The following is a 10459-nucleotide window of genomic DNA, read 5'->3' as shown; positions in this document are numbered from 1 at the left end:
GATTTTTTTGTTGCAAGAAAGAGGAAAATTGCATTAAAAGAAACTGCACGTTGCAGGTTTGACATATTTCATCAAATTACACTTAATCAAAACACACTTTTAAAATAGCATCAACTGAATAGTCTAACCATTTATTATAAATGCAGGCCAAGCCTTGGGAGTAGAACTAAAGATAAAATAGGCATGATCGATGCAGCTTTTTAAAAAAATAGGTGTCTACAGAAAACAATTTTCCAGTGACCTTTATTTCTAAGGTGATATTTAAGGGGAGCAAATTAGGCCTACAATTATCGAGGAATGTTTTTTAAAAGCAGCTATATATGGAAAAGGCTGCTTTTATAAAAGAACGCCACGCACGCGTTTTTTTCGAGAGAGAGAACTTAACGAACAAAACCTTGAGCAAGAGTTTTCCAGAAAAATAATCTTATTTCACTCTTTATATTATCAATATCAGATTTAGTGCTTAAAACTTTATTGATTTAAACAGTGTAAAATAAAACAATATCCAACAATGGGATTAGGCCTACCATCCATGGATCTAAATACCTGTTGCACCCTGATTGCACTTACTTGGAGAACTAATTTTTGCCCACTCTAACTCTTCAAAGTTGACAAAAAGTGATAGTAAACAGCAAATTTAGACATCGGTTTTTGTTAACTTTTAATGTTGCTTGGTTTTCTTTTGTGATATGTTTGTGAGAATTGACCAAATTCGTTCTCCAAGCGATCGCAAGCCCGGGTTAACAAAGGCTTTGATGTAGCACTGGATCAATCAACATTGTTGTATGTAAGCGCTTCCGTGCGCTTGTTATCGTTTTCTTTCCACTTATATTAGTGAAAACAGGTTCAACTTTCAAGAATTTGTCATGCAGCAAACTAACGCAACGTGAACACTCTTAGTAATCATTCATTATTTTGATGCCTGCCTTTGTAACGTTTATAAGACCCTATTACTCAACGGCCAGTCGTTGACCCGAAGTCAGTAGTAGTCAAATAGATCATTGTGGGGATTTTTGGGACAAATATGCCTGGGACAAGGAGATATGGATATATTTGTAAAAAAAACCTATCTTGCTCAAGAAAATCGACTACAGTTTTAATTAAAGGAAGCTTAATGTCTTTTTTCTGCTTGCTCTCCATACCCGCACTGGGTATGTCCTACACTGGGGAACAACACTGATGTTTAACACTGATGTTAAAGGGATAATAACTCTTCATTTTGGCCAAAAAATGAATTTTCCTGGAGTAAACAACAATTTTTCTATACTTACCAATGGTTAATGAATCCATTTTTACATTCAAAGTGAGTCCCTGGCTTTTTCATAAAAAGTTTGTTTTTTTGTTATAATCTCTTAAGAGATTATAACAGAGTATAGCCATCAATGGAGGTCACATGGTCTAAAGACAAGCTCAAATATCAGAATAATAGCTATAACTGCTGTTTTTGTGATAAAACAATATATTATATTTCTATGAGTTGTTCACAATGTTTTTATTGTGAAATATAGATAATAATTAAGTTAATGTATTGGACAACACTGGTTCACTTGAGAACAATTTATTGCATTAAATGCAACACTAATACAATATGGAAACTGCTACTAGTGCTTAAAATTTTTGAAGCAGTATCTGTCATTGAAACCAAAGAAAATGATTGACTTGATAAAGGCTTCATTTTTGTTGCAATCAGGATAAAGCAGTAAAAAGATTCGAGTGAATGATATCAAGAATATAAGTAAACATATAGTTTACTTGCACTTTTGTCATATCTGTGCATGAATGCTTTAGAAACATATAAAGAACTTTAAGCTTCAGAAAAAAGGTTAATCATATAATATAAGGTATAATAACTGTAAAAGTTGAGGACTACATGTAAACTGTAACTATAAAGATTTGATACATAACAGCATAAAGTAGAACTCGGTTGTACTTGTTCACAATACGTAAACAACCAAACCTAGATTTTGCACGAGATTTTTCAAGGTGTGTATACAAAAAGAGTGAAAAGTAAACAATATATAATTGGACGAGTATTCACCTTACTTTCTATCATTCATTTCTCCCTTGGCATGCCCCATCTCCTCTTGACACAAGTTTGGAAACATTTTTAATGTTAACCAGCATCTTCTATCATGCCAACACAACTCCACTTATTTGATTTGGCCACAAATTAAATACAGAGAATTAATATTGTTACAGAAAGGTAATACTGTGAAATGACTAGCTACCGTTGCTTTCACTCTGCCCTGTGTAGCAGATGTCCCAGCAATGAAAAATATTTACTGGTCTTAAATCCTTGCTGTTATGCTACAAGCAGCCACAAAAGCGTGTCAACACTAAGTGACATATATAAATGTATATATGCATAAAGCAAAAATGAAGGGAATAAAAGGAAAAAATCACTACTTCAGCACCACACTTGGTTGATTCTGAGCACTTTTCAGAAATTCAGGTTCTATATATAGCAAGTAATTTTTCATTTTGTACCAGCAAATAAAATTTTTAAATATTTCTGGTTTATGAGATTTACAAAAGATAGTAAGGTATTAAAGTCAATGAGAATTTTATATCCCATCTTAGTTAAGAATCTCCTTTCTAACACATACAAAAAACCTTAGGCAAACAGAATAACAAACAAAGTTAAATGCTTTGCTATTGCACAAAGATCAGTGAAACAGAAATGCAGTATCATTTACTTACAGACTAAAATATAGACAGTTAACAGCTGATGACTAGAGCATACATCTTTTTTACCAAAACTTCCTAAAATATCATTCTGAACAATTCAGATTTATGGTGATATTCAGGCTTCTCTCCATGTTAAATTAACTTATCAATAAGCACTATGAATATCTTTGTTTATAAAGTGTTGCAGTAAAAGATATCTGCTTGATGCAGTAAGCACTGAAACATCCAAAGACAGGATTTCTTATAGGCCTTATATAGGCAACAATCCAGAAGTTTCTACAAGATCCTTGTATACATATTCTATGAGTATATCTATATATAAGTATATACCTACACTATCACATAGTTAATATTTACATAAGTTACAACATACAATAAATGACTGTTGTTCCTTCATTTCTACTTTTACAATTTTGTATAAACACTACTGACTTGTCATTGCACAATTGGGTACAAATGACCAAAGAGCACCTTGATTGAGTGATATTAGTACCAAGGGGGGCCAGCACTGAGGACAGCGTAGATGATTTATTTAGTGGGGGGGAAAACTGCAGAGAACAGAGGTGTAAATCGTTATGTGAAGATTTAGTATTTTTTTGTGCAACAACTTTGGCAACTTTGTAATCCTTCTAATATCAAATTATCTTCACCATCATTTAAATAACACTATACTGATTGAATTGGTGAAAATCTTAATGCTGTTAAGAATGAAATGAATGAGGTGCTGAAATGAATGCTGCACCCTTGTTGTCATGGCAAAATCATGTAAGTTCCAGCTGAAATAGATATATTCAGATCCAGTCACAGTTGTGAGATAAATGACTCTTGGTTGATAAAAAGATCTTCCTCTACAATCTGATGCAATTCTGTACAGTCATTTCAACCATTTTGTTGAGCACCATGGCATGACTAGATTGTACTCCACATTGTGTTGCTAGTGGCAATTGTGTTAGCTGTGACTGCTGCTGCGTTAGGTGTGATCTCACTGCACATTTTGGCGAGTTAGATGAGTATTCTTGTAACTGTGCTGTAGATCACAGACCTGTAGGTCCTCTGAGTCTCTCTGAACACTGTCACCCCTTGGTTTTATGTCATGATAGGCTAGTATGGAGCAAACCGCTGATACCCAGCTCTGTATAGCTGTCCCTGTAGAAGGTCAAATATAAAGTGATAAACCTGAGTAAGAGCCTTGCACAAAAACATTAGCTAGATGCACATGCACCATGTGAAGATGAAGCGATACAAGACACACTGCACGTCACACTCACTCAGTAAACCACTTGCGTACTATATATGCAGTCTAATTTATGCCACCATAGAGTGATTCTCATTGTGACAGACACAGAACAACACTTAATTCATTCAACAAAGCACTAATTGACTTATAAAATACATAGAACTGGGCTTTTGAATTATCAGAAATCAGACTGTGCAGTTTCTTTAAGATAACAGAAATAGCTAAGGTAGTTATTAATACTAGAAAGAAGAAGGTAACCAAAAAAATTATCACAAAGAAGTTATAGATCAAATGATATTATGTAGTAACCAAAATTTGTAAACATCTTATAATGTATATAGCTAGCCAGTACAGTAGATGCACAGATACATTAAATATGGTCTTTGTATTAGAGGAACATTTGGTGCCAAATAAAAGATATTATTATTATTTTTTTTTTTTAATTTTCAACATTAACTATAAAGTGTTATGAAACTTTTGCATCTGACAAAGTTAATTGGTTCTGCAAGCTGCTTCATAACAAAGTATAATTTGAAAGGCAAAGATTTTATCCAATTGTTTCATTTTATATGATTTTTATGAGATCTACATAGTTTAGAGGACACATTTAATATCTGCACATCATTAAAAAAAACAAACATAAAATGAAAAATTAAGATACAGTTTTGTGAAAAAGAAATCTATGAAGATTATACTTTAATAAAGAACACAGAGCTCCATATTTCACAAATTTTAGTGAAAGCAACAGAAGACCCAAGCTACAGACAACCAAGTACATAGCCTTGTATGAAAACTTGAAAATTTTAGTTTGAAATCCAATTTATTTGACAGCACCTGTGAATTGTTCTTTGATAAAGGTCATCAAGGTCTAAGATATGAAAGACATCATTTAAAATTTGGTGTGTATGCCACATCTTAGCATGGGTCTTTGTAAGAGAGATTACTACACAAGGGCTGCCAACTTACCCCGTACCCTGTTACAGGTCCAATAGTGTGCCCGAGGTAAGGATCGGCTGCATACTCACGACCAGTGTATCTGATCACAAAGGAACAGAGGAACATCTAAGTAAAGCATGCAAATAGACCACCCTGCCCACGTTTGTTTAATCATTCATGCAATATATAACTGACCCACTGCTTTAGCTAAGAGTATCGTCACCTGTAGCACTGTACTGAAATGATGTCTAGAAACACTGTACACATGCCTTCAATTACAATTTCACAAGTGTAGCTCCAATATGTGTGTTAGTTATGCTACAAAAAACATAGAGATGCATTGACCTTAACATGCAAGAAATCATTCCCAATCTACTGCTCTGCACTTTTGGTAAAAATAAAACTGATACTTGAACCCTACTTATTAAATATTTTAATAATCAAAATAAAAATCAGTCCTTTCAAATATTCCACTATATGTATAAGAAATACTGGTGATACATGAACTTGTGATACATCAATCAGCCTGAGCTTATTAGCCTCATGCCGTATTCAAGCCAAACTGAACCTTGAAGGAAAGAATATCTACATTTAATCATGGCTGCAAGTTAACTTTACTGTATGATGGACATCAAACTCTTAGAACATAAAAATTAAGTTTAATGTAATCACAATATCATTCACCTGTAGATTTATCAGCTGTTTGATTTAAAATGCTCTACTAAATATTATTCAATGATGCTGTACAGTAATGCATTTTATAGCTAAAAAGCAGCTACAGTAAGATCCGCAATCAATGTTTGATTTTTCGTTTCTAACAAGTCTGGCTTGAATACTTCATGCATCTAATGCAAGCTGAGAAACACCTAAACATGCTGATGGAGAGAGAATGAAGCCTCAGTCAGCATCATTAAGGAGCAGCCTCGTCATAAAAAAATCTTCATTTATATTAACAAAATTTTAAATACCTGACCAGAGACTTCATATAGATTTAAAATCTATGACACAACCAATTTTAGTTACTGAGAATATTGGTTTGTTTGGTGTTAACCTTTATACCAACAGGAGTTACATTATAGGATATTTTCAGTACCAGTACTCACCCTGATAGCGTATATGTGACTCCACCTGCTGCTGTACCCATTGTTGGCAGTGCGTATCTCGCTGCAGCTGTTCCTGCATACGCCGCAGTCGCATATGGCTGAAATAAAGAGTGTAACACATAAGCATGAAAAATTATAAATCATATGTGGATACAACATAATCCAGTTTGCTGTTACTTCTTTTTATTTATGTGAGTGAAATTTCATGTACAGTTGCTGGAAGAAAATTACACAAATGTTCATGTTTGACCACTTCTTGTATGTATTGACTTTCTGTTGTAATACACATAATGTTTATAAGGTTTAGTCCAGCTTCATCTTAATATACCTGACAAACACCACATTTTTTAAGTACACAATTTTGCATAGTTGCACTATATATTGATAAAAGAGAGTATAAAAAATATATAAATTCTTAATACCACTTACCAAGGAGGTGACTGCATATCTCTCTGCAGCAGCTGCCTGTGAAGCATACTGTGCTGAGGCTGCCAGACCAAATGGATCTTGGTACACACTCCTGCTGGAAATATCACCAGAAGAAGATGTCATAAATGAATTCTGAACAAACATGTACAAGATAAACAACTCACCATGAAATGTATGTTATACATGTCAGAAAATGTCCTTAACTGATATTTTTATGATGTAATACCCTGCAAGCCTACTTATTTTTCCTAATTCAGCCCTCAAAAAAATATAAACCCTCTCAAATAAATACTTAGGCAGTCTAAATGTTTGGCCAAGAATTTAATTAAAATGGTATAAAACATCAAATTTAAGTGCAGGGAGAGGTTGAGCAGTGATTCTTAAGTAGGGCCATTTTTAAGCTTCCAGACATGCAACATTCAATTCAACAGAATATGGAAATGTCAGCCAGATAAAGATTTATTTTCATTTAGCCTATTTTTGTTTATATATCTGCATATTTGTCTAAGTAAAAAACAGCACAGTTGAGAGGAAATAAGCATATTGAGACCCATTATATTAATTGAAACTTGTGAAAACATATTACACACACAGAAAAAACAACAATGATAATATATCCACAAAGTAGACGCAGACATGAAATATGACAGGCGGTGACTAAAATATCCTCCCAATATATATCAACTGCTAAGGAATGATTAGCACTTGACTATGCCAAAGGTTCATCAAGTTTATACTTACGCAGCTGTAGGATATGGCAAGGCTGTGGCTTGTGCTGTCATCACTGGCTGGGGTGCACGGAAGGCAGCTGCAGCAGCAGCGGCAGCGGCTGCTGTGTAAGCACCTCTTGTGACTGTAGCAATGCGCCCCCTGGTGAGAGCAGCACCTCGCAATGCTGCAGCTGCAAGAAAACAAAGCATTGATTTACATCTTGCATACATCAAGATGAGCTGACCTCTCACAATGATAAATAGCAGTGCATCAGCTCAAGATAGAAACCATCCTGAAATTACAAGAAACCAATGGAAGAGATACCATAGAAATAATCAATATTTTTTGCATTAGGATAAGCAACGGACCAGTGGCTATTATATTCTGATTAAGTATGTTAGTTTTCTTCATTCTGATCATTTAACATGCAATGCTAAGGTTCTCATTATCTACATCTGATTATTCTGAAAGTGCCACTAGCCTCCACATAAGGTTCCCTGCTGACCATTTAAGAAAGCTTCCACCTGACCCCTAGCACTTATTAACTCTAGGTACAAGTTAGAATGCAAACAAATACATGTTGCATGCTATAATACCCAGTTTTAAAAATCTCTCACAGCATTATCAGTTTATTGCTTTTAATGCGAAAGGTATCTATATAAACCTCAAAGCTAGAACTGCCCAAGCAGCTATTTTCCCAGAGCAATTCATACTAATGGAAATCTTGACCACATTACTGACACCAGAAAAATATATAATATGTATATACATATTTCATAAGCAGCCTGCCACCATTAGATGAGCGTTAAACATAAATGATATTTGGTTACAAAGACATTCTCAAGATTTCTCAGAATATAACCGGGAAAATTTCTCCTTTTGCAGCGAAAGTATAAAAATTTTACTCACCATTGGGTATGACTGGATACATGTACTCACCATTAGGTATCACGGGGGCGGTGGGGCTTTTCTTTGTCATGATTCTTGCAGTTGCATTGTTTACCTAAATAGTAAACAACAGTTACTATGGGAACTGAGTAATATTGGAAGGCAAATGTGAACTTTGTTGTACCATTCATTTTGAGATTTAAGGATTGTTTATTATTGTTACATGTTCTTAGGCCTTTGATGAATGCATGGATACCACCCACCCTTTTATATTATTTTAAGCTGTAACTGAAAACTGTTGTAGAAATGGTAAAAACTTTTGAAAAAATTCTTATAATGAAATATTTTCCAAATTTATTGGTCTTATTTTTTTTTCTCAAAATGATACAGATTCAAGCGTTGGAGTTCATGATTTTTTCCCCTTTGGTATATGTTCTAATGATAATATCAATGGAATGATCAAATCGTATAATGTGAGATCATTCTTATTGACTTAACAAAAACTGGAGTATTGAAAAAAACACCAAAAATATATCCAAGGCTTAATTCTTTTAGCTCACATTTGCCTGAAAAGAAACAAAGTATATGAGGATTTGTAGTAAAAAATTCCTACACTATCTTAATATTTCAAAATACTACATATCCTCAGAATCTACCACTGTGAATCATCGATGTTTTTGGTGGGTTACTGGAATGATACCAAGTGTTGTCACTAAAGCAAATACACCACATTTAACAGGTTTACTCTGTGATCACTTTTTGTTGCCTGTATGTAAAAGACACCAAAATGGCATTAATATCTGAGTTTCAACTTGTATCTAGGGAAATTAGTGTGGTAAAATCTTCCAGGCTACTGCACTTAAAAAGAACTTACGCAGACCTATGTTCACAGTGGTAGAATCAATAGAACACATTTATTTCACAACTAAACCACCAGCAGGCAATATGGGATTTGTTTTGCATAGATCAACAAGAGTATATCACTGAGTTAGCCAATTACTATTCCCTGTGGAATTTTACCCCTTTTTTTCAATCTCCCTGGCACAGATGATATATTAGTATAAATATTGGATATTCATATTCTCCTTTGCCTGCTGCTGATGGTTGTAAAGAGTCATTTACATAAAATACCCAATGTTCCTTTCCTACTCATATTAATTCATCTCACAATAATCCTAAATACAAAGACCAAACTGAGGTTTTCATTTCTACCAGTTAATTCTTCATTAGTCTAACCATGTCGAACTGAGGTGTCTATTTTACTGCTGCTTCAAAGTAATTGAAAACATTTCACAATCTATATTCAATTTGGCTGTGACTCCCAGGGCTGAAGGCTTAATTTTTTTTTCTTTCCAGAATGACTTCAATATCTGATTTGTGATGGATGGGTCTCTAAGTAGGTGAACATTTTTGTCGGTATGTTAGTAACTACTAACTGATGAGAATAAGAATTAAAAATAACTGCATTCTCTTCCCATTTATACACAAGTCCTTGTTTATGTGAAAATTTAAATTAGAATAGAATAAGAACATTTGCCTGCTGAATCTTCTTCTAAAATTAATCCTTTGTACATTCTGTACCAAGTCATTAAGATCCAACAGTATCACAGAGATGCCCAATGTGAAATGCAAAGGTTTACATCTGAGCAAAATTTTGGAAATTCATATTAATCTAACAGATCTACTTCATCAACCAAAATATCAAATCATAAGTTTTGAATTAGCACAACTATCAATTTGTACCCCCACTAGGAATTGGTAATATTTTCTTCATACAGATTTACAAAAAATTTTTTTCAGAATATTCATGATGGAATTTTAAAAAATGTCTTTGATAATCAACAGAATCTTCATAATGGGAGCAGAATTAACTGGTAAACCCTCAAAGCCTTTAATAGAAGTTATACATGAAATGAGTAGAATAAGAATAAAGGTATTCCTCAATATACAAAATACATTTTTAATTTCTACTTACATTTACTGCTACTTTATAAATTACACTTAAACAGTAAGAACTTACATATTATCTTTACTGACTGAAGATCTAAATTACTATATTGAACTGCAAATTTTTTCAAGATAATGTAGTATAAGAAATGCCTGTTGAATATTTCATTTACATTTCAATTGGAACTGCCTGTAATCTGCAGTCCTTGAATGGTTTACTGGAACTGTCAGTTGCAAAAAGAGACACAGCACTCTGGATTGTCCAAAGCTGCATGAAAATTTGGATGACTGATGGTGAAAATTAATAGTTTCCACAGCAACAAGGCCAAAAGGTTGCAGATACACCCCTCCTACCTACACTCTACAATAGCATTGCCCCAAGAATTTTTTAGTGAAAGCCCATATATTGCTAAATACACACAAATCATAATGCCAGATGTGGTGTCTCTTCATTTGACTTACTTCCAAATTGAAAACGTTTTACCTTTTAAGGTCCCCTTTACATTTTCATATCTAGCTA

General features: G+C 33.8%; 1 protein-coding gene across 20 annotated transcripts in view; it reads right to left on the bottom strand.

Annotated features, from left to right (window-relative positions):
• Positions 1-1542: 1542 nt before the first annotated feature.
• The window catches only part of LOC106165545 (RNA binding protein fox-1 homolog 2), a 51104-nt gene continuing 42187 nt past the window's right edge, over positions 1543-10459 (bottom strand). For 14 of the 20 annotated variants that reach the window (XM_024076095.2, XM_024076096.2, XM_024076090.2 and 11 more), the window contains 6 exons: positions 8014-8107; positions 7135-7294; positions 6394-6487; positions 5965-6062; positions 4892-4961; positions 1543-3834 (listed from right to left, as the gene is read on the bottom strand). In XM_024076095.2, coding sequence (XP_023931863.2) covers positions 3790-3834; positions 4892-4961; positions 5965-6062; positions 6394-6487; positions 7135-7294; positions 8014-8107 — 561 coding nt within the window. In that variant the 3' untranslated portion in view covers positions 1543-3789. The remainder of the gene's footprint in view (positions 3835-4891; positions 4962-5964; positions 6063-6393; positions 6488-7134; positions 7295-8013; positions 8108-10459) is intronic. The other 6 variants (XM_087005425.1, XM_087005426.1, XM_024076093.2 and 3 more) reach the window with 4 other exon arrangements.

Source organism: Lingula anatina, chromosome 2, assembly GCF_051362555.1.
Source record: "Lingula anatina isolate TDL-2025a chromosome 2, LinAna3.0, whole genome shotgun sequence".
NCBI classification, from domain to species: Eukaryota; Metazoa; Brachiopoda; class Lingulata; order Lingulida; family Lingulidae; genus Lingula; species Lingula anatina.
The sequence above is the reverse complement of the archived record's forward strand: the minus strand, read 5'-3'. Positions and strand labels throughout refer to the sequence as shown.